Source organism: Sceloporus occidentalis, unplaced genomic scaffold, assembly GCF_023333645.1.
Source record: "Sceloporus occidentalis isolate IW3139 unplaced genomic scaffold, rSceOcc1.0.p SCAF_5, whole genome shotgun sequence".
NCBI lineage: Eukaryota > Metazoa > Chordata > Lepidosauria > Squamata > Phrynosomatidae > Sceloporus > Sceloporus occidentalis.
Genome location: NW_028316985.1, coordinates 35,228,068 through 35,253,721, shown reverse-complemented (window position 1 = coordinate 35,253,721; position 25,654 = coordinate 35,228,068). Strand labels below are relative to the sequence as shown.

Here is a 25,654-nt window from a genome sequence, read left to right as displayed (position 1 = left end):
TCTACCCTAGGTTCTGCTATAATGTCGGCGTTCAGACTTTCGCTTATACGAGTAGTTTTATCCGCAAAAAAGTCGTTAAACAAGTCACAGCAGGCCTTAGAAGGTTCAAGGATCTGGTTCAGGGTGGGAGGGAGCTGAGTTAGCTCCCTGACCACCCTGAACAACTCTGCCGGACGCGACTCAGCGGACGCAATACGAGCACCATAGAACGAGTTCTTTGTTGCTCGTATTGCCTCTCCGTAGTCCTTTAACAGTTGGTCTAGGAGAGTCTACTGGCTGAAGGATTCTGGGAAATGCTATCCAAAAAAGTAATATTTCCAAGCTTTGTTCTGAATACGGTATCTCTGTCTCAATTCTTCCACCATGTCATATTAGCACATACAAATGTTCTCAACTTTCAAGATAGATCACATTACAGTGTATTGTTTCTCATTTTCCTGCATTGTTTCTTCTATTTTATGTTTTGAAACATAAAATTGCTCTCTGAGTATGTTATCAAATTTCATTGTGGTCTCAGTATTCAGTGACGCTATTGTATTATGAACAAGCTGTCAAATGGAATGCCAAAATGGGTGTAATACATTTTGTTATTGTTGTGTGCCTTCTAGTCCTTTTCATCTTATGGTGGCCCCAAGGTGACCCTATCATGCAGTTTTCTGGGGCTGAGAGTGTGTGACTCACCCAAGGTCATCCAGTGAGCTACATTTGACCAAAAAAAAATTGCATTTATAACATTTGGCTTGAGTATTGTTACCAAATATTTAAGAGCATGATAAAAATGCCTTTTGGACCATGAATCTCAGAATCCTTGAGTCACTATCAATGCTACCTGGCAATTATGGGACTTTTAGTAAATAAAATAAAAAAAAATTTTTTTAAATCCTGAGCCCTACATATTTGATTGTCTTTAACTACTCGCTCCCCCCAGATGCCCTGGAAGCACTGCTGAAGGAAGAATTAGGAGAATTATCCCATACAAGGTAAGAGATCAGCGTATACAGTTAATTGCATGCTGATATCTGGAGCAACCAGTTTGATGTAGTGGTTTAAACATTGGACTACAGCTCTGGAGATCAGGGTTGATTCCCCACTCAGCCATGGAAACCCACTGGGTGACCTTAGGCAGGCCACACTCTTTCAGCCTCATAGGAAGGCAAAAGCAAATCCTCTCAGAACAAATTCTGCCAGTAAAACCCTAAGATAATTTCACCTTAGGGTTGCCATAAATCAAAAATTACTTAAAAGTACACAACAACAATGGACACTAGGCCATTAGTTTAATGTCAACTAATGGGCATAAGCCATGCCCCTGATGTTGATAATGCAAAACAAACCCCAGCTCCTCCATCTCAAACTCGAATCAGTTACACAAACTATAACACTGGCTGTTTAACAGCCCTTTAGCAGAATGATAGATTAGATATGAATTGAGTTTTAAATGTTCTATAGAAATCTTTTATTCTTCAAGATAAGGCTGTAAAAATTCTGCATATATTGTTGCCCTCAGAAACAGCACCTGCAAGAAACAGACATGCATTTATTTAAACAAATCAGCCCCGTGGTTACAGTTTTATTCAGCCCGACACGTAGGCTGTATGCTGTATTTTGCTTGGTTACGAGGTTCTTTACGTAATGTGATATAAGCAAAATGTACACATACACACATCCTTATCCTGTATATTCAGATTTTCAAATGCAGGCTTTAAATATAAAAACTGAGCTTACATCTTTCCCAGATGTTTTGCATCCATGTCTGAAATGCTGTTAAAAATGCATAACAGTTCCACAGCAGCAGTTTAGATCTTTTCATTTCATTTGATTACTGAAGAGCACATTGCAATGGCAATTTCTTGAAAAATTCATTGGATATGCACTGATACAAAATACCTTACCCAAATGCACATTGCGCACCAGTGTAAATTGATAAAAAATACATTTGAAGAACTGGCTCTAGGAATTAGCAAAACAGGGCTTAAACTGTACAAAGTTCTTGACTCAAGTCAATTTAGGCATTTTGGCCTGGAAGTCCTCAAGTTATATTACAGGCCACTCTTGTATGTGGTTACCTAGTTGTAACTTGAGTGTGTAGGATTACAACAACCAACATTGATTAAATCACTGAACACATTCTCTCCTACATTCTGCTTCTGTCCTACTGGCTTTTGCAAGCCTAGACCTCACTGTCTTCTATCCCTGACCCAACACATTCTATGCGATCGTTCCTGGAGCTGGGTGGCCTAGAAACTGTAGTACATGCGCTGGTAACCTCTTGGCTTGACTTCTGCAATGCGCTCTATATGGGGCTACCCTTGTGTCAAGTTTGGAATGAGACCCCTTGGTGGCAACCTGCCTGTAGCTTGACAAAAGTTCCCCAAAACAGCTATGTAAATACAGAATGGATTTCAGAATCTCCTGGTTTTCCAAGAATTGAGTAACTGGCCAAAACAAACAAATAATGCCCGAAGTGAAGAAATTTGTATCAGATTTCTTCTGTTCTTGGAAGCTAAGTAGGGTCAGACCTGGCTAGTCCCTGTCCGGGAGACTGGTGAAGAATATCAGGTGCTGTGGACTATATTTCAGAAGTAGGAACTACCAACGCCACCTCTGAATATTTCTTGGCTAAGAAAACCCTATGAAATTCATGGAGTCACCATAAATCAACAGGTGACTTGAAAGCGGACACACACACAGAAGGTATTTGGAAACACTGGACAGAAGAAGAAAAGCAGCATTAAATGTACAATTTGTAATATGTGGCAAGGACACAAAGGGGGGAGGGGGGAGAATGAAAACTTAAAGTCTGTGTGAAACTATGGGAAATATGAGTTCTCTTAAAGACCACCTACATGTGGAGAAAACTAGGAATGTGTGCTCCCTTCAAAGCATCTTGCAGAATTATACATGCCAGATATCAGGATGTGACCTTGGCAGCTCGTGGTTGTCCACTTCTTTACCCAGCTCCTTGTCTCTGCAACATTTGCTCAGTTGGTGCTCAGAGTTCAGTTCTAATGAAAGCTAGTAAATTTGCCAATACATTTGCAACTCCAAACTCAACCTCTCCCTGCATCCCATTCATGAGAGAAAGGCAGGATATAAATCAGATCAGTCAACCAGCTACATGACATGTGGCAGGCACAGACAACTTGGGTCTTCTACATGTTTCTGGACTGCAACATCTGCAATTCCTCTCCATTAGCTATGTTGGCTAATGAGAGCTGCAGTCCAACAACATCTGGAGGGGTACATCATTGTTATATACTGTAGGAAAGTATGTGCTAGGATTACCAACCACAGGATTTCAAACTAGAACCCCAACAGAGTTTGATGAACTGTTATCTTTAACATGTTCATTATGCTCACTGTGTTTCGCTTATTCCCAACACTGTCATTCTTCTGAGGTGTGTTTTCTGGAGGGTCAAAACAACTTCTCCAGGGTTCTTATACAGACACCAATGTTGCTGGATCTGCATCCAAGTGCATTAGGTAGAACAACTCAAAGGTTGGAAATATTTGTTGTTTGGACTACAACTTCCAGAATCTCCCACTTGACCACAGTTGGCTGAAAGAATTCTGGGAGCTGTAGTCCTAAAAGTAACTTTTATAAGCTCTGCTGTGATCCATCCAGAATATTCCTGGAAACAGCATATTCAATCCCTTGAAAACATGATGTAACACGAAGAGATCATATCCATAGATCCACTGGAGAACCAACCCCATTTTTGATCTTCTTGATGAGACTGCTTCTGTTCCTTGCATTCTCTACTCCATTTCACCCCATTCTTCCCCTTCTTCCATAGACACCTGCAATCTTGCTTCAAGGTAATGAGATGTAGTCAGGCATTCCCCTCCCCAACAAGGCATGTCAAAACATGGAAGGGAATGAAAAGAGATGGATCTGACCTGTCAAATTGTGATTAAGTATGGTGGGGGGAATAGTCTGGATTTATACATAGCACACACACACACACACACACACACATAAACCAAGAATTTGGCATTGTTTCCAGCCCAGCTGCTTCCTGGAAGAATCCAAAAGAGGATAAAAGGAGACACCCCATTCCATTAGGGAAGAAGAAACTGGATGAAGTTCTACTGGAAAACATCAGTAATCTTACTCATGTATAGTTCTGACTTTCTTTCCCATATATTAACAGGGTTGGTGGTCAAGTGACTCAGAATGGAGCTAATAGGCCAAAAGGTGATACAGTAATCAGGACCCCATGGATGCAAGATCAAGAACAATCAATGGGGAGAACTGCCAAAAAAGGAGAGATCAGAGATCTTGGTTGAAGAGTCATGTGTCTATTTATGAGGTGCTTTGCTAAGTCAGGTTTCCCGTCCACCCACCTAGACCCTTTATGTACAAACTCTTTCTAGCCCACACAGACACACACATGAGCTTGTATATTGTCCTGCATCCAATGCCACAAAACACCCAGTTTCACTGGAGGCACCCACAGTCTGACATCCACACAAGTCAACACTCATTCCATAACCTGAGTCACTGCTTGTGATCCCACCTGGTTTTAGCACTTCTTGGAAAGTTGCTCTTTAATTGCAACTCCCAGTAGGGCTATATTGGCTGGGGAATTTGGGGAAGTATATTTTATAAAACTCATGTTTCAAACAAGCTTTGCTTTGTAATGAGTCTTCTTATACCTCGTGCAGTATAGGGAAAGCTGCTTCTTGTTGTTGTTTTGTGTCCCTTCCAACTTATGGCAGCCCTAAGGCAAACCTAGCTTGGGGTTTTCTTGGCAAGGTTATTAGAGGGGGTTAGTGTTGCCATTTTATGAGGTTGAGAGAGTGTGACTTGCCCAAGATCACTCAGTGAGTTTACATGGCTGTGCTGGGGTTGAAACCCTGGTCTCCAGAGTCATAGTCCAATGCTCAACCCACTACACCACACTAGAACACACATTTCTCCAGGATATAAGAGAAACATAGCTTGGTTATGTAATGTCCATGCTTCAGTCAGCCTCACTCCTTCTGTCTCTAGTTCCACAGCTCACCTAGTGGAAAACAATGAGATGGAAGAGAAAGGGTTCCTTTAAACATGGGTGCTCTCCACACAATTTTATGTGTTCCTGATCACATGGAGAGCATCTCTAGTAATTTATGTCAAAACAACATATAAAGAGGGGAATGCATGGCGCGCGTGCACACACACACAGAGTCTCCATTCGGTTGCCCTCCTGCATGGAGAACTATGAACAGGACAAATTCCCCAATGTAGGGATGCTCTCCATGTGATCAGGAACACATAAAAATTATATTATATTACTGAAGATAAAAGCCCCCAGGAACTTTGGCTATTATAAATTTGTCAAAGATGGTCCAGACATCTTTAGGCACAGCTCAGCTCTGATGTGGGGCCACTGCCTTTTTATACACATTTGACCTCTGATGTAGACATATTGCATTTTTCAGCTGTTGTGCTGCAGTATAAATACTCATGGACATACATATCTAGGAAGATGTGATTATTTTGGTACTCTAGTATTGCCATTCTAAGTTTTTGTTATTCCAAGTACTGCATGATATATTGTATGACTATCCTCGGCATCCTCTGAGAAGCAAAGGCCAGATTCTCCTCTATTCCTGTTCTGTATTCTGGCTCTGAAAAGTTTTGCTTTTGCAGTTGAGAGGTCCTCTATTACCTAGCAGAAGCACTCCGGCACCTTTTTTTTTTTTTTTTGGGGGGGGGGGGAGGGGGGATGGCACACTTTGACAAAGCTAACGAACTCCAGGACCTCCAGGAACATTTTGTAAACATTTCCCTTATTAATTTATTTAATTACTTGAATGTTGCACATTAGCTCGTAACTCCTTTTTTCCTGCTTGGTAAAAGATCTAATATAACAGTAGACTGACTGGCCCAATGCAACAAATCTATTTGTTTCTCACTTTCATGGGACTGGATATCATCACACCATATTTTTTGAGAGGGGACATCTGCAACAATGAGCATATAGACTGGCCTGAAGTTGGACATGTGTTTGCTTAGTATCTGGATAACTCCCAAGTGCATTCAACCAAGATCAAAATCATATTGTTTCAGAAATGCAGCACTGGTCATCAGTCAAATTAATTTTGTACATTTGGTCCAAATCTTTGAATTTTGCAGATCTGCATGTACTACTAAATTATCTGCCGATCATGAAAATTAACCTCTGGCTAGCCAAAATGAATTCCTCACTTGTGATTATTAAAATATTTAAGTCTCAGTACAGGAAAGACAATTATTTGATGGACCTAACAACCTCTCAGTATTTGAAGACGGGACATATAGCTGCTAACTTTGTGTGAATGGCTATTTATACATGCAATTGCTTTTTCTCAAAGTTTATGTATAAATGGGTTTTTTGTTGCTTTCTGTCCTTTCTTTCTGTCCAGATGCAATTCCAGTTGATGGCACTTCATCACACCCACATAGCCAGTTACCCAGCGGACCTTCTCTTCTGCCGCTCCCAAGTTATGGAATGGCCTGCTATAGGAGACTCTCCATATTACCAACCTTGACAGCTTTAAAAAGGCGGTCAAGACGAATGTCTTCCAACAGGCCTTCCTGTTGCATCTCAGTCGCCCCCATTGACTACACTGTCTTGTTAGTTTTAATAATTTTAAGGGTATTGTTTTATTGTTATCGTTTATAATTATGATTTATTGGTTATGGTGGGTAGGTGGGTTTTGGGAACATTGTATTTTAATGTTTTAATGTTGTTAGCTGCCTAGATCTTAATGGAGAGATGAGGTATAAATACCGTAATAATAATAATAAGAGGGTAAATTAAGAGGGTTTTTCCATTGCTTTCCTTCCCATATGATTTTTGCATAACAAAAAAATAAATTTTAAAAAGGAGTGGCAACACTGCTCCACCAACAGACTTTACCATCACTGAAATGACAATCTTCCTTTGCTTATTTTTTGTTTTGTTTAATTAATTTTTCTCACATTTTATAACATGCAGGAAGATGGTACCTGCTCTGGAATCTTCCATTTGCAGCAACTACAACCAGCAGTTGAATACATTTCCCTTGTAATTGGAGGTAGGACATGTCACCTACTGGTAAAAAAAAAGTTCTGTTACATGGGAGCCAAAGCCATGAATTTTCAAATGAGGAAAAATCCTATGATTGCTAGTTTGTATAGCCAGCAAATAGAGTAAGACTGATTTGAGTAATTTTGTGCTGCAGTTGTCCATACACTAAAACATTCCTCCACAACCTAATACCTTCCAGTTTCACTTGGCTATAAGTTCTGCCACCCTCAGCGTTTAGCCAGTGCCGAAAAGGTTGCATCCCTCCCTGCCCCAGTAAAGGATCAAGTTCCTAATCTGAAGGTCTAATTTAGACCTATCATTGTTACTAGAAGGACATGAGGCCTCAGAACACTTTTTTATCAGCTCATGTTAATACTCCAATGACAAGCCATCTTAGGCACTGACAGCCTTCCATGTGAATGATTGCTATGTGTTATACATGGAGCTTCCTTTGAAAGTGGTCCAAAATAAGATGACCAGACTGCTAACTGCAATTGGCCAATATGAATATATTATTCCAATACTTTGATATCTATACTGGCTGCCAATATGTTTCTTGCCCTGCAAGGTGTTCATTTTAATCTTCAAAGACCTAATATGGTTTTGGGTTAAGTTGCCTGAAGAAGATCTCCTGTACCTACATACCAGTTCCCCAGGGTCATCATCTATGGTCCTTCTCCAGCTGCCTACATCAAATGAAGAGAGGTGGGTGGACATTACAGAGAAGTCCCTTTCAGCAGTGGCAACTTGTCTGAGAAATGCCTTCTCCAGAGCCTCACCTGATACTTACTTTATGGTCTTTTCAGCACCATATGAAACCCTTTTTATCCTCCCAGGCATTTTAAAAACTACTTTTTAATCTTACCATGCTTCTATTTTCCTTTGGTTTTATCTACTGTAGTACTTTTGTTTTTGCTGGTTTTGTCTTGGGTCTTTAACACACAAGCCTTAGCCTTGCTGCAGTTGTGCTTCTCTTGTCAGTGAAAACAGAGTTACACCTGTTTGTACTCATCACTGTACATCTTCACAATTGCACAACTGCCACCATCGCACCCTCTTCCTGATTCCCCCTTAATCCCACCTCTGTGCCCTATGCCCTACCCAGCATGCCTTCCAGTTTTCAAATTTAATTTAACTTTTTATTTACACTTTTTTGCACAATTCTGGAGCTCTGCTACTGCAATTTAATTTTTTTAAGAGAAGAAATAGAAATGGGGGGAGAGATAATTAGGCTTCTTGGAAATGGCAAGGGGGAGGAAGGAAGGGTAGTGGAAGGGACACTGACACCACATGACTGCCAATAATATGACTGCACCAGGAGTGACATTTCACACCTGGGGACTTGCACTCTTGAGAGCTCATTGACAGGTTTCCCCCATTATTGAAAAAGGATGCCCTAATTGTGGTTTGGAGATGCAGCAGCTACAGGTTGGAGGCAATGTCATGCAAGAAGTATCTCCAAAGCTGCTTTTTTCCAGATCTAATTACAGTTTAAAAGTTGAGTGTAGCAATCTCCATGCTGTTTCTATTAATTGTTTCTCTCTCTCTTCCTTTGTGTGTATGTGTCTGTGTGTTAGTGTATTACATACTACCTCAGAGAATACTGATTATTGGGTGTTTTGAACATAGAATAAATAAAGTGCTACAAGCCCCTGTTATGTTTGCTTCCATGTAGTTTCCTGTCCTTGTCCCTCTTGATCATTTCAGTTTGTTATGTCTCTCTGTCTTGTGACCATCCTGTTGAACCTGAGTTCTACCCAGAAGCGGTTTCTCCTGAGAAAGGAATTTCAGGAACATCAGGCCTGCCATTATCCATTAGCCATATGCTTCATTTGACCCCATACTATCTTTTCCAAAGTGACCAGCCCAGGAAGTGCAAGACCCTACGGCAGCCAGGTGTTCTATAAGCTCTCACTACAGATCACTCACAGAATTAGTGGACAGGAAAAACTTGAAACAGTCTAATCAGCCCTATCTTTTATAATAAAAAGGAAGCATGAATTCAAACAGTTATTCCAAATCATTCCGTGCAATCCAGATTTCAACGGATAATAAGCAGAAGGTAGGATGCAACCTGTAAAAAGTGCTTGTTCTTAATGAAGAATATCTTTGATAAACCTCTACTTTGGATATGTTACATTTTTGGACTACAACACCCAGAAGTTCTCAGGCAATTCAGGAACTGTAGCCCAAAGATGTAACTTTTCCAGATTCTAGATAAAACTCTTCATCCTATTTAGACTATTAACTAGGCACTCTGGGCAGGAACTCCCTTCCTCCTGTGTTCTGTACAATTAGGGTTGCCATAATTGTCCACTTTTACCAGGGACAAAATGTGGAACAAATTCAAGACCAAACTGTAGGACAACTGCAGGACAAAACTCAGCCCAAAATGTAGGACATTGAAGAAAAATGGTGGACCTTAAATGTCCTACATTTTGAGCTGAGTTTTGTCCTGCAGTTGCCCTACAGTTTGGTCTTGAATTTGTCCTACATTTTGTCCCTGGTAAAAGTGGACAATTATGGCAGCCCTATGTACAATGCCTAAGATAACTAACACTGAAAAAATAGAGTAAAATAGTAAGAATTTGAGCTGCATACTTTAATTATAATTGATCTCGGCCTTCCTATTAATCAGCTAAAATGTTGCTTGCACTATCCATTAACATTTAATCAATGTTTTGACATGAGTCAGGGACACTTTCAGCCCCTCAAATATTTCTGAAATTCCATCGTGTCTCACCTTTGACCAAGTTGGACAGGGCTGGTGGGAAGTGGACCTCAGCAGCATCTAAAGGTCCAGATTTCCCAGTTATGTTCTAAGCAGCTAGAACTTTAGCTGAATAGTTAGAGAGACCAAGCTCCATGGGCACCCAGATTTATTTCTGAAGCTGTACTGGCTCTAGTGTGTTACTTGTATGTTATGGTAAGGAATGAGAAAATAAAAAGACCTTTTTTCAAAATCAGGACTAATGGTGTCAAAAAGGAGTCCCAGTGAACAAGCCATTCTAAAAATGGATGTTAGACATCCCAGATGATCACTGTCATTAGAGTGCATTTGCAAAAAGTTTGCACATGTGCCTTCATTACATTAACTGATGTATAATGACCAGGACCAGGCTCATCAGCACAGGACTGTCTTCTACACTTGAAAATATGGACAGAGACCTTACACTGCATTGGTGAAGCATAAATATCCACCAATATGCTTACAGAGATAGGAGAGGCTGTTTCCTCTGACCAGTTGCTTCCTCTGCTGTGTAGCAAAAGCCAGGAGGCTGCCAGGCAGAGCTCCATCTCTCCAGCCATGAACTGGCTATGGGAATGCTTCTGGGCTTGTTTTGGCTGCTCTTGAGCACCAAGAGAAGAAGGAGCCCATTGGAATTGTAACCTTGTGGAAAGAGACGAGTACTCTCTTCTGCAAGGTCCAAAAAGGCACAGTTGGCCCTCCATATCCACAGATTTTATCCACTGATTGAACCATCCATGGCTTGAAAATGTTCCATATATATATATATATATATATATATATATATTCCAATAAGCAAACTTTGATTTTTGCCTTTTTATATAAGGGACACCATTTTACTATGCTATTGTGTTTAATGGGACTTGAGCATCCACGGATTTTGGTATCCATGGGGGTCCTGGAACCAAACTTCAGTGGATACCAATGGCCCACTGTATATATATGTTTGCCTCTAATGGGATTCCAATGCATTCAACTCACTGTTGGGACATGGTGGTACAGTTAGGTAATCTTGGACTCTAGAAAGACTAGTTTTACAATCTCCACCCTTCAGATGTATTGTGTATTACTTCACTGACAAATAAGTGAAGTAAAACAAATTTGCTGTGTTTTGGGACCACCCTGCTGAGTAGGGCCCTGGATTTCTGCCCCAAATCCCAATGGCACTACTATGGAGACAAATATGCACGTATTGGATGACATAGTCTTAGTCCTTTTCTGGACAAATATGTTTTAAGGGACTAAACATTTCAAGATGACGCTTGTCTTTGCAGCAGGGGAAGAACCATAGAACTTGCCACAAGATCTCTTTACAGCTCTCAAAGAATTCACATGTATATGACATGCAGGTTGTATTGATGTCTCTTGCATAAATCAACTATACAACTAGATGGGGCATGCAGAAAAGTTAAACCAGGACAACAATCTCTCTCTACAGGTATTCTTTATCAGTATCCCCAACAAACCAACTGCAGGAGTGCCTGATGATGAGATGTTATCTGATGGCATTTCCAGAGGGGACAGCCGCCCAGCACCAAAGACTGGCAATGTTCCTTGTTTGGATGACAACTCCCAGAATTCCCAGCTAGAATGGGCCATTCTGAGAAGCTGGAAAAGATGTCCAATTGGCCAGCAAGTGGATGACTAGCTCTCCTATTGAGCAGGCTATCCTAGAATCAATCTCATGTTAATTCCCCCTGTATCTGTCAATATGCCCAAACACTCCATGTACATTTAATCAGCTAAGTTGCACTGAAAAGTGCACATCTCAAGAGTGTACCAACATGAAGGGGATTTACTGATAAGAGACAATATATTTGCTAACAACAATGACTGTGAATTTTTCTAAAATATGACTGTACAAAAATGGGAACATTATAAAACTCATTAGAGTTTGACATTTTCTGGTGATCAGCTGGTGATTATACGTTTGAACTTTATTATAGGACATTTGCTGTGGCTGTAACTTACTGCCTTGAAACCAGTGTATGGAATGCACTGATTGTACTCATAACTTACAATATGTATTTGTTTGTGATTACTCAATAAATATACGGTAATTTTAAAACACCAGAATTTACTAATTCTTCCAAAGCCTGCAATGACATCAGTTCCCAGTTATAGTAAACAGTCCTACTATTACATCAGCCTTGTAATTACTTCACCACCCGGGTGACTAAATTGAAAATCCTTATGACACTCATTTCATAAACCAGGATTGGCCTTGCATTCTTTCCATGGGACAGTCTACTTACACTAAAGCTGTTGGTCTTCTATATCCACCCAGAAAGATTTGCATCTTTCTGAATCTAAATACATTCCATCTCACTCCCACAACTGTGTAAATATGCTTTGTATCTTGAGGTCTGGATATCACTTTACTGCATCTGAAGAAATGGGTTTATATCCACAAAAATGCATGCTGAAATAAAAACCAATTACCCGTATTTTCCGGCGTATAAGACGACCCCCAACTTTTCCAGTTCCAGTCCAGCTTGGAGGTTTCAGCACCTGCCCTATAAGACAACACCCGGCATATAAGACGACCCCTGACTTTTTAGAAGATTTTCCTGGGTTAAAAAGTAGTCTTATACGCCAGAAAATACAGTAGTCCTAAAGGTGCTGCTACATTTCTTTCCCTGCAGCTACAACCCTCTTTTCATACTGCAGCTAACAAAACTGCATCCACCAAGTAACTGTGGAACTGAAGAACAATTACTTAAACTGGAGGTAAATTAACACCATTGAACCATCACAGATATCCAGCATATATATTTGTACATTACAGGTAAATAAGCTTTCAGGACAAAAACAATTGCTGATATGGTATCTTTACCAATAAGCCAAAATCTGGATCTTGACTGAAGGAGGTTAGAGTAGAGAAAGACTCAAACAGTATAGCTATTTCTCCCAAGAGCACTAATGTAAAATTCCAATAACATTTCTTTAAAAGGCTTTAAATGTTATCCCCAAAGTCAATGCTGAAAAATAATACAGTAAGAGGGGAAATATGGGTCAGATAGCGACATGCCCCTATGAGACAAAGCTACCTCCCCAGCAAAATACAACAAAACCCACAAGCAGTGATATCTTTTTTGGGCCAACTCCAAAGCATAAAATATATTATTCAATCAGTTTCACTGGTTTCTTCATCAGGAAAAGATGTTAAAAATCATATAGGAGAAAAATGGTGACAATAACATCTTAAAAAGAGGCTCAAGAAAAGATATTGCTGCTTGTAGATTTTGTGTGGGTAGAATATGCAGTTGACATTAGATCAAGTGCTAGTACTGCAGTAAAAGAGGGAACATGGTTGTTCTTTTTTAATCCGAAAGACAAACCATACATAAATTCTGACTCTTTTATGTTAACAGCTGCAAAATGGAAACTGCTGGAAACCACTGGCATGCTGTAGCTCCCCAAATGAGCCACAACATACAAGAACCACTCACCACAAAAGATTCTTCACGTAGTTTCTCTTTTGGTCATAGGTTCTCATTGTTTAAATCAAAAGTCTTGTGGCACCATAAAGGCTAAGGTATAAATATAATTGTTAATCCCAACGAGAGTGGACAGGGGTACTGTACTTTGTAAGTCAACACATATGTAGCTTCCATTGATTCAACAGTTCAACGTTAGTGGGGTCTAACAAGTTTTAGTTGGCATTTCAGCCTAAGTGCCTAAGACACTTATTACACCATGTTACAGAATTGGATTTCCCTGACTTCCCTGTTTCCAGTCCCACTCTCACCCAGCCTTATAACTGGCATACCCAAAATTCTAGTTACTATGTCATGCATTTAAAACAGTCCATGAAAATCACGCAGTTAAAAAAAAAATCTGGTAATCTTGAAGACACCACAGGGCTCTTTGCTGTTTTTGATGCAAAGGACTAACGCAACTACCCTTTTAGAAAAGTTTGCATAAAGACAGACACTGACTGCCAGTGCTTTCATGATTTGAAGATGTTACTGCTATATGGGCAATAGAATGCTTGCAACAGATGACAACGTCAACTAAATAAATTTTGCATCACATGGTCAATTTGTGTTAATATTTATGCCTGCCTGCTCCATGATTATTTGTTTTTGTTATGTGTCTTCAGGTTGACTCCACTTTGGCAACCCTAAGATGAACCAATTGTGGGGATTTCTTGGCAATATTTATTCAAAGGGGGTTTGTAATTGCCTTCCTCTGAAGCTGACAGAGTATAACTGGCCTTAGGTTACCTGGTGGCTTTCCATAGCTGAGCAGGGATTTGAACTGTGGCCTCCGGGAGTTCCAGTCCAGCACTCAAACCACTACACCATGCTGGCTCTCAACTAACCCATCATTCTGGCTCCATCTCTTTTAAACATCTGGCAGGCAACCAAAATAGTTTCTTGTGACTTTTGATGTTTCAAATGTACAATATCTGTTTTAAAACTGTATTTTAGGATTATTTTTAGAATTCTTTTAAAAGTTTGTAAAGAGTATTTGAATGTGTTTTTAAAATGTTTCTCTTTGTATTGTTTTAAATGCTTGTATTTGGTCATTGCTTCAGACATCCCCTATGGGCTGGGAGGTAATAGAGAAATATTTTAAAATAAATAAATAACCTATGTATTTTTAATTTTTTTGTGTATGTTTGCAATATTTAAAAAATAAATACAGCATATCCACCTGATGAAGCAGCCTATAGCCTTTAAAAACATACCGTTAAGGTCCAAAACACACTGCAGAAATAACCCATTTTGAGACCACTTTAACTGCCTTGTCTTAGCGGTACAGATATGAATCTTAATTGCAGTTTATTGTGGCATCAGAGTTCTCTGACAGAGAAGGCTAAATGTTTCACAAAACTACAGTTCCCAGAATTCCCTAGCACTGAGCCAGGGCAGTTAAGGAGGTCTCAAACTGGATTTCTGCAGTGTATTTTGAACCAAGGCATCTCAGAATGCTTTGTTGTTGCTTTTTGCTGAAACAGACCAACATAGATGCACCTTTGGAAATTGTTAGGTAATACATAGTGGGAGAAATACTCTTAAATCAAATTTAAACTTCACACATGAAAACACTCAAACTATGCTTAACTCCACATAATATAGCAGAATAGGAACCTGCCCTGTGTGTAATGTGTGTCCTCTAGTTGCCTGTCAGTTTACAGGGACCCCATGAATTCCATAATGTTTTTTAAGGCAAAGAATAAGAGGTGAAGGAATAAGAGGTAGTTTTGCCAGTTCCTTCCTCTGAAACATAGCCTACAGCCCTTTGTATTCATTGATGGTCTCCCATCCAAGTACTAGCCAGGGCTGACTCTTCTTAGCTTCCAAGATTAAACATGATCTGGTGCATTTGGGGTTTTTCAGGTCCACTACCAGTCCTCTGCCAGGTTAGATTATTTGGGTCCATCTAGTTTTTAACCAGCAGCAGCTCTCCAGGGTCTCAGGGTTATGTCTTTCCCATTCTGTTAATGTGATCCTTAATTACAGATGAACCTAAATGATGGGAAGCATTTTTTTTTTTTTACAGCAAGTGCTTCTTGTGTGCTATGGGGGATTGCCTGGAGTCATTGCAAAAAAATATTTCTGGCTGTTTCTACCTGTGGCCATATTTGTCTTGAAGAAGTCATTAATGCAAAGTGTGCCATCTGCTGGCAAAAAATGAAGCTCCCATGGATTTGCTCAGAAGAATTGCACATACTGTACAGACCAAGGACACTGCAATTGTTGCCTGTAAATGGCTTCAGGAATTCAGTTTGGAACAGGTGCCATCACTCGTGACATCAAAGGGAAAAATAGAACTTGAAAAAATTACGGTAGCTTTTTATTTGGGGGGGGGGTTAAAACGCTATAGAACCCTCCAGTATGCAGTATGCATACTGGGGGAATTTGTAGTCCAAGATAGTAACCTTGCCAAGACTAGGAAGAGAGGAATGGCAATGCTATTTGATCAACCTGCCAGATTTTATTGTTTCAGCAAGGTCATTTTATAATTCTGTAAAAAAAAAAAAAAAAGAGGTGCTAATGCCATGGGCTTCAGGGCTGGGATTGGAGCAAGGTCTCCTTGCAAAGGGTCCTTTTTCTCCAAACCAGTTCTGTCCACTCCTTTAAGCCTCTGGGCCCAGTGTGCACAGCTGCTCAAAGACCTTGCAGAAGGGAAGTGGAGGACACTGCTCACATGTTTGGAAAGGAGATGCAGGTGACTAAACTGAAAGAAGGAGGCACAGGATTGTGTAGCTCCAGAGAGTGGCATTGGGACTGTGCAGTCCTTGGCTGGTGCCCAAAGGATGTATAAACGAAGCAGAAACTGGGAAGCATCCCATAGAATCCGTAAAAGAAAATGGAGGCAGATCTCAATAAGTTCAAAAGAAGATTTTATTCGTAGAACATCCTGATACATTTGGGCCTATGGGTACTCTTAAGGAAATGATATGTTCTGTGTAGGGTGTCCTCTGCTGGGGGCTGGAGCCCCTTCTTAGAAACATAGAGGCGTTACAAACCGCTGCTTTGCGGCGGTCTCCCGGTGCTGCTGTTTGCTCCGCGAGGGAGTTGCAGCAGCCAAACCACGCGACTCCCTCGTGGAGCAAAAAAGGAGCTCCAAAATGGAGCTCCTTCTCGCAGCGCGGCTATGACGCCGCGAAGCGCCGCTGGCGCACTTGCGACATCATAGCTGCCGTGACACGTGCGGAAGCACAACATCCGCTACATAAAAATGGCGGCGGCCATCTGGAACGGCCGCCGTCATTTTTTACACGCTCCGCGCGTATTAGGGTTAGGGAGGTGCGGAAGCACCGCACCTCCCTAACCCTAGTACACGCTCCGCGCGTACTTTAATGGCAGTGTGTAACCCGCCATAGAATCATAGAGTTGGAAGAGACCACAACGGCCATCCAGTTCCTGCTATGCAGGAACTCACACTCAAAGCATCCCCAACAGATGGCCATCCCGCCACTGTTTAAAGACCTCCAAAGGAGACTCCGCCACTCTCAGAAGGAATGTGTTCCACTGTTGAAAAGCTCTTACTGTCAGGACATTCCTCCTAATGTTGAAGTGGAATCTCTTTGCCTGGAGCTTGCATCCATTGCTCCGGGTCCTAGTCTATGGAGTAGCAGAAAACAGCTTCCTCCCCAATATGACATCCCTTCAAGTATTTAAACAGGGCTATCATATCACCTCTTAACTTTTTTCCCAGACTAAACATCCCCAGCTCCCTAAGTCGTTCTAGGGCATTGGTTTCCAGACCCTTCAACATTTTAGTCGCCCTCCTTGACAAACTCCAACTTGCCAACATTCTTTTTGAAATTGTGGTGCCCAGAACTGGACACAATATTCCAGATGGGTCCTGACCAAAGAATAGAGCAACACTATTACTTCTGATCTACACTGTACTTCTGTTGACGCAACCTAGAATTGCATTGGTCTTTTTAGCTGCCGCATCACATTGTTGACCCATGTTCAACTTGTGGTCTACTAGGACTGCTAGATCCCTTTCACATCCTTGAATCCTAACCAGCTTACCTAATAGTATCTGAGCAGGGTAGCCAGGGTGAAAACTACAGTAGTCTCTTTTAATAGTTGTGTAGATAGGGGAATCTTTGCAGGTGTTGCTTGTTATCTGTATTTGTGATAAGTGGCACCTGTTGAAATTTCCTCTTCTGTGTGTGTATGTGCCTTCCAGCTGCCTTTCGGTTTAGGGGATTGTAGGCAAGGAATACTCAAGAGGTGGTTTTGCCACTTCATTCCTCTTAAATATAGCCTACAGCACCTGGTATTCATTGGCAATTTCCCATCCAAGTACTAACCAGGGCTAACCTTGCTTAGCTTCCAAGATCAGACAGGATTTGGTGTCCAATCATTAAAGGTATAAGAGCCTTCTCTAGTTTTCAGTCTGGTAGCCCTAGTGGACAGTGGCAAGCTACTGCTATGCTTTTGATTTCCCATAATGCCTCCCCTACAAGATTGTCCTGGGACAGGAGAGGTGGTGGGATCTTTTTCTCTGGACAGCTAACTGCTGGAGATGCTCTAACTGGAGTTCCCACAATGAGCAGGGGTTGGACTGAATGACCTTTGGGACCCCTTCCAGCTCTATGATTCTATATTATGAACAACCAAGAGCTAAACATTCTAGTCAGACTAATGCTTCTAGCCAGATGACAGTCAGCCCTCCATATTCATGGATTCAACTAGCCTCGCCTTGAAAATATTTTAGGAATATGGAAATTCTAAAAAAACAAAGCTTCCTTTTGCCATTTTATATAAGGGCCAGCATTGCATAGTAGTTTGAGTGTTGAACTAGGAGACCAGGATTCAAATCCCCGCTCAGCCATGGAAACCCATTGGGTGACCTTGGGCAAGTCACACTCTTTCACCCTCAGAAGATGGCAAGGGCAAACCTCCTCTGAAGAAATTTGCCAAGAAAACCCCATCATAGGGTTGCCTGAGCGTCCCCATAAGTCAGCAACAACTTAAAAGCATAACAACAACAACAACAAAGATAAGGGAGACATTTTATTATGATAATAATAAAATAAATAATAAAAACTTTATTTTTACCCCGCCTCTCTGTCAAAGAGTCAATCGAGGTGGCTTACAATTAAAATGAAGACATACAGTACCCAATATCCTAATTGTTCCCTCCCTCCCTCCCCTAAAACATTATTAAATGCATTAATCATTAAAACACTACATTAAAATAATCAGAGACAGGTGAGTGAGGTTACAAAATACTGAGAGAGATGGTGGATTCAATTTTATTTATTATTATTATTGCTACCTGGGGCCATTGTATTTAAGGGGACTTGAGCATCTACAGATTTTGGAATTTGGAGTCCTAGAACCAAAATGCAGCAGATACCAAGGCTCCACTGTATAACCAATATGCCTGCGTACTTTCAACCAAAATAATAACAAGTCAGGTCAAAAATCTGCTACTGTCTAATGAAGCATTAGACATCTTGTTAAAAGTGACTCTAATGGAAGTCATACCTGTTAACAGTTTATTAAAAACAAAACAGGCAAATCTACATAGCCAACCAGGACAAAAAGGCCAGGGCTTCTCAAAATAAAAAGTAAAATTATTAATCAATTATTGACCCATTAGAGGAGAGGACAGAGAATAAACATAGCCAATGACCAGGCCCCAGTAGCAACGGATCAATAGGAACACAGTAAACGAGTTTCAAAATATAGTTCCTGCTTTGACAAAAACGTGTGAAGAGGGTGCTATAGAGGTTTCATTGCAAGTTGTTTTTTCCCCCGAATGAGTACTATGGCGCGTTACAGATGCGCCGAAGGGGCGTGCTAGGGTTAGGAAGGGGTATGTTAGGATTGAGAAGGGGCGTCACTTCCTGATGCCCCTCAACCCTAGTACAGACCGAGTCCGTACAAAATGGCGGCGCCCGTCCACACAGGGGCCGCCATTTTGACGTCACGGACACATAGCGTCCAGACATTGCATGGCGGAAGTGATGCCACGAGTGCGCGACTAGCGCCTCACGGCGCCACTTCCGGGCCCCAGAAAGAAGCGCCATTTCGGCGCTTCTTTCTGGCTGCGCCCAGGAACCGCATGGTTTGGCCGCTGCGGTTCCTGGATGCAACAACTGCCGCCGGCGGCAGAGCACCCTTCTTGGGCGCTCTGTAACGCACCTATGTCTCTCCTAACAGAAATGTTTATGAAGCAGTGCTAGTACTCTTGGGTGACCCTGGGCAAGTCGCACTCTCTCAGCCTCAGGGGAAGGCAATGGCAAACCTCCCCTGAACACATCTTGCCATGAAAACCCCATGATAGGGTCACTTTAGGGTTGCCATAAGTCGGAAACGACTTGAAGGTACATAACACAGAGACACTTTTGAAGATAATTGTTCAGAGACGGACTATCAAAGAGTAGGTAGTTGCTTGGAAAATATCACAAATGTGGGGAAATTGAAACATTGCTGTTGTTGTATGCCTTCAAGTCGTTCTGACTTATAGACACCCTAAGGTGAACCTATTGTGGTTTTTCATGGGTTTTTCAGGCTATGTGGCCATGTTCGCATTACTGCACTTCACTAGGGTTGCCACACTTCACTCTTATAGTGCTACTATTCCACTTTAACTGCTCTGGCTGTCTCCTGTTGCATTTGGAGCAGTTAAAGTGGAATAGTAGCACTCTAAGAGTATAGTGTGGTAATGTGAACATGGCCACATAGCCCAAAAACCCACAAAAACCCACGGATGCCAGCCATGAAAGCCTTCGACTTCAGTACCATGGTTTTCTTGGCAAGACTGGCTCAGAGGAGGTTTTGCCTGAGCAAGGATTCGAACCTTGATCTCCAGAGTCCAACACTCAGACCACTACATCACACTGGCTACTTTATGGTTTTTAAAAAAGGAGGAGAAAATGATGGAAATGTTTTCCATCTCCCTTCCCAACCTGTCCTTTCACACACCGATGCTTGGAGTCGGGGCATGGCAGGAAAAAACAAATAGGTCAAAATTAATACAATGAATGGAAACAGTGGTCCAAAACACACTGCAGAAATAATCAAGTTTGAGACCTCTTTAACTGCCTTGGTTCAATGCTGGGGAATTCTGGGAACTGTAGTTTTGTGAGACATTTAACCTTATCTATTGGAACTACACTTCCCAGGATTCCCTAGCACTGAGCCAGGGCAGTCTCAAACTGGATTGTTTCTGCAGTGCGTTTTGGACCAATGTTACTACAGTATTGGTATAGCTTCTTCTAGTTAATTTCTGATTACTATAAAATGGTGTATTTGGAGTCAATTTGTACTTTATGCCATTTTATTCCGAATCCTAAGACTTATTTTTAAATGAGGGGAAGCGCCTTAAAATGTTATCCTTTCTTTAAAACTCAAGAGTGGCAAACGCGTCTCTACTATTTGGTCCTCAAAATTAATCGTACACTTCTAACAACGTGTGAGAAGAATAGACTTTGGCCTATCATCCTTTCTGACTTTCCTTTGGTCCAAACCAAAACACACTTCAGAAATAATCCAGTTTGAGACCGTTTTAACTGCTCAGTGCTAGGGGACCCCTGAGAATTGTGGTTTGTTTTGGCACAGACAAGAGCTTGTTCTAACCAGAGGAGGCTCAATGTCTCACTAAACTACAGTTCCCAGAATTCCCTAGCACTGAGCCAGGGCGGTTAAAGCGGTCTCAAAGTGGATCATTTGTGCAGTGTGTCTTGTTGCTGGGCGCAGCCTCTGAGGGGACCAGCGCTCACTGACTGACTGGAGGCCTAGACTACAACAACCAACGTTCTTTTTCTTTCTTGCGCGCGCATGCGCTCTAGTCTCTGCCTCTTTCTCGCTTGGGGAAAATGTGGCGCAGGTTCTAAATTGGGACGTTGGGGGGAGCGCGCGTGCGCGTCAAGGAGGGAGGGAAGTGAGGGGCGCGCGCGCGAACCGTTAGAGTAAATCAGCGCGCGCTCTGTTGCAGCAGCAGCAGCAGCAGCAATAACCGCCGTTGCTGCCTGCTCTTCCTCCTCCTCCTCCTCCTCCTCCTCCTCCTCTTCCATTCCCTCCTTTTTTTGCATGGAGCTTTCGGCGATCGGGGAGCAGGTGTTTGCTGTGGAGAGCATCCGGAAGAAGCGGATCAGGAAGGTGGGTTCCCTCACTTGGGGGAGTCTTTCCCTCTCTGTATCTAGGTATCGTATTGGTGTCTATCTGTCCGCAGGGTGCTCCCTCTCAGCCGGGCTCTGCGAGGAGGAGGAAGGCGCAGGCAGGGCCAGGGCAGGGGGCGTGGCGGAGCCTAGGGGCTTTCTGCCGACAGGGGGCGCTAGGGAAGCCTCCCCCGAAGACCGTCGCTGGCTGCCGCGCCTCCCAACTATCCCAGGGCCACCGGGCGTCCTCCTTTTCCAGGGCTTGTCCTCCATTTTCGCCCCAAATGTCCTCCATTTTAAGCCACTGTGACCAGGCATCCTCCTTTTCCCATGATATGTCCTCCATTTCAGCCTCCGGCCCAAGAGGCATCCCCAAATGTCCTCCATTTTGAGCCAAACATCCTCCTTCTTTTCTCAGGACATCTCTTCCATTTTCAGCCTTTCTGCCCAGGAGGGATCCCCAAATGTCCTCCATTTTGAGCCAGGGCGACCAAACATCCTCCTCTTCTCATGGCATGATGTCCTCCATTTCAGCCTTCTCTCCAGGAGGGATTCCCAGATGTCCTCCATCTTGAGCCACCTTCCTTTTCCCATGACACTTCCTCCATTTTCAGCCTTGTTTCCAGGAGCGATCTCCAGTTGTCCTCCATGTTGAGCTAGGATGACTAAACGTCCTCCTTTTCCCATGACATGTCCTCCACTTCAGCCTTCTGTCCTGGAGGTACTTGCAATTGTCCTCCATTTTCAGCCAGGATGACCAAACATCCTATTTTTCCAAGACATGTCCTCCATTTTCAGCCTTTTGTCCAGGAGGGATCCCCACATGTCCTGTTTTGAGCCAAACAGCCTCCTTTTCCAGGACATGTCCTCCACTTCAACCTTCTGTCCAGGAGGAATTCCAAAAGGGCCTCCATTTTGTGCATGACTAAAAAGCATAGCTTTATATATTTGTATGAGTGTTTTTCGGGTTTTGTTCGGTCAAGCCCTCCAGTTTTGCTTGTAGGTCCTACATTTTGTGGTGGCTTGTCCTCCTTTGCAGTGAAGACACTGGGTTCACCCTGCTGGCTGGTGAACCAACATTGAAAAGTCTTCTGTGTAATTCTTGGGAATTCAAGAAAAGGAGCCATTGTTGAGCACCCTTTGGGTTCGGCCAGTCAACCAATGGATTTGTAACTGGCTGACCAGCCAAACCCAAAGGGTGCTCAACAATGGCTCCTTTTCATCCTGGAGGGAAGTGACCGGTGGGGTCCCACAGGGCTCTGTCCTGGGCCCAGTGCTATTCAACATCTTTATCAATGACCTGGATGACAGAATTGGGAGTATACTTATCAAATTTGCAGATGGCACCAAATTAGGAGGAATAGCTAATACTCCAGAGGACAAGATCAAGATTCAAAATGATTTGAATAGACTAGAAAGCTGGGCCAAAGCTAACAAAATGAATTTCAACACTTAGAAATGTAAGGTACTGCACTTAGGGCGGAAAAATGAAAAGCACAGATATAGGATGGGGGACACCTGGCTGAATGAAACTACATGTAAAAGGGATCTGGGAGTTCGAATAGATCATAAGTTGAACATGAGTCAACAATGTGATGCAGCAGCTAACAAGGCCAATGCGATTTTAGGCTGCATCAATAGAAGTATAGTGTCTAGATCAAGGGAAGTAATAGTGCCACTGTATTCTGCTCTGGTCGGGCTCCACCTGGAATATTGCGTTCAGTTCTGGGCACCACAATTAAAAAAGGACATTGAGAAACAGAAGGATGTCCAAAGGAGGGCTACTAAAATGGTGAAGGGTATGGAAACCATGTTCTACGAGGGACAACTTAGGGAGCTGGGGATGTTTAGCCTGGAAAAGAGACGGTTAAGAGGTGATATGATAGCCCTGTTTAAATATTTGAAGGGGTGTCATATTGAGTAGGGGACAAGCTTGTTTTCTGCTTCTCCAGAGAACAGGACCAGGAATAATGGATGCAAGCTCCAGTAAAAGAGATTCCACCTCAGCATTAGGAGGAACTTCCTGACAGTAAGGGCTGTCCGACAGTGGAACACACTCTTTCCTCGGAGTGAAGTGGAGTCTCCTTCCTTGGAGGTTTTTAAACAGAGGGTGGATGGCTATCTGTCAGGGATGCTTTGATTTAGAGTTCCTGCATGGCAGAATAGGGTTGGACTGGATGGCCCTTGTGGTCTCTTCCAATTTTATGATTCCACTGAGGCTGCATCCACAATGGAGGAATAGCCCAGTTTGGCACCACTTTAACAGCCCTGGCTCACAGCTATGGCGTTATGGGAGTTGAAGTTTGTTGTGGGCCCAGAAAGGAGCAGCGCTCAGCTCTGGGCCCCACAACAAACTCCCAACTCCCAGAACACCATAGCTGTGAGCCAGGGCAGTTAAAGTGGTGCCAAACTGGGCTATTCCTCCACTGTGGATACACCCTGAGTTTCCCCTGCCTTGGATCAAAAATGAATCAGAAGCGGGACTCTAGTCAGGACTGAGTGACCAGATGTCCTAATCACAAAGGAGCACAAGGCACCACAAAATGTAGGACATTCCAAACAAGTGGAGGACATAACCAAAGAAAAGCTGAAAACACTTACCGAAATATAAAATTCCTGCTTGTTAGTCCTGCTCAAAATAGAGGATGTGTTGACATTCCTCCTGGACAGAAGGTTGAAATGGAGGACATGTCCTGGGAAAAGGAGGATTTCTGGTCACCCTGATTTAGGAAATCAGAAGAAGAAGCTTTGCTGCAGTACTACAACAAACTCATCATTTTGAGCCATGGCAGTTACAGTGATGTCAATCCAGATTATTTCTGCAGTGTGGCAGCAGCCCTGGAATTAGGAGGGCAGCTATGAAAGAACTAGAAAAGATGCAGAGGAGTAAAGATATATAACTGAGCACCAAAGTTAGAATACTCTAAGCCATTATATTCCCCGTTTTATTCCAGCGAGAGCTGGACAGTGAAGAAAGCGGATAAGATTAGTGATATAGTGCTTGAGAAGAGTGCTGAGGGGCCTGAACAGACAGGCCAAAATAAAGCTGCTTCGGGTCACTTTGGAGGTATGCTGTTTAAATGATGCATACGTTCAAAGAATCCAAAAGCCGCTCCAAAGCCATGCTTCAGTCCTAAGGACTGGAACACAGCTTTGGCCCAGCTTCTGGCCTCTTAAGATGCGTATGTCATTTAAACAGCATATCTCCAAAGTGACCCGAAGCAGCTTTATTTTGGCCTGTCTGTTTGGGCCCGAGGACACCATGGACAGTCAAAAAGACAAACAAATGGGTCCTAGATCCTAGATCATGCCAGAAATCTCACCAGAAGCCAAGAAGACAAAACTGAGGCAGTCGTACTTGGGACACATTATGAAAAGGCATGACTCATTAGAAAAGACAATAATGCTAGGAAAGGTAGCAGGCAGTAAAAAGCGAGGAGGACCACAAGCTAGATGGATAGACTCAACCAGGGGCATCATAGGCCTGAATTTACAGGATTTAAGCAGAGCAGTGGAGGACAAGGGGGTCTTGGAGGTGTCTCATCCACAGGGTCACCATGAATTGAGATCAACTCAGGATCAGTTAGCAGCAACAACAAATCCCAAATATTACTCTTTGCACTGCAGGATTAGGACCCCTGATCAGGACTGTGTAACCACAAGCCAGGATGCTTCTGAGACTTGAGCTATGGTCCAAATGAATCAATAGACTTGCGCTGGAATGAGTGGATGTCCAAACTTCCAACGTGCCTGACCTTTAACTTGAACTGTTCATCTACTTCTGTGTCTCCGCTCCATACTCACTGTTGAAATAATGCACTTTGACACTACTTTAACTGTCATGGCTCCATCGTACAGAATCCTGGGATTTGTGGTTTGGTGAAGCACCAGCACTCTTTGGCAGAGAAGGCTCAAGACCTTGTAAAACTACAAGTCCCATGATTTCATAGGATGGTGTGACAACTCTTAAGGTGGTGTCAAACTGAATTATTTCTGCAATATAGAGATTCTACCCTGAGTTGTGCAGAGTGTCTTTTGGAAGCTTTCAAAGACATAGCTGTGTTAGTCTGGGAAAACAGTATGCCAAGGGTTCTGTCGCACGGCTGTGCAGTGACACTCACCTCTTCCAGTATGCATCTCAAGTTTCGGTAATGCCTCCAGGTCTACCAAGCTTCCAAAACAGAATGTCAAGGGTTATGCAGCATCTTTGAGACTAACTGAAAGAGAAAATTTGGTAGCATGAGCTTTTGTAGACTTGAGCCTATTTCCTCAGATTCATTT

At 42.5% G+C, this 25,654-nt stretch overlaps 1 protein-coding gene and 1 long non-coding RNA gene across 3 annotated transcripts in view; both read left to right on the top strand.

Moving 5' to 3' along the window:
- The first annotated feature begins 883 nt into the window (after positions 1-883).
- Positions 884-11,839, top strand: LOC149311938 (uncharacterized). Its single transcript, XR_016281522.1, has 3 exons — positions 884-980; positions 6,394-7,047; positions 11,228-11,839. It is a non-coding gene; the product is annotated as an uncharacterized LOC149311938 (long non-coding RNA).
- A 9,427-nt stretch (positions 11,840-21,266) lies between these two features.
- Positions 21,267-25,654, top strand: part of CBX7 (chromobox 7) — a 32,681-nt gene continuing 28,293 nt past the window's right edge. For both annotated transcript variants that reach the window (XR_016281521.1, XM_089528217.1), the window contains exon 1: positions 21,267-21,374. Coding sequence is in view for 1 of the 2 variants with exons in the window: in XM_089528217.1 (XP_089384343.1) it covers positions 21,306-21,374 (69 nt within the window). In the remaining variant the exon portion in view is untranslated. The remainder of the gene's footprint in view (positions 21,375-25,654) is intronic.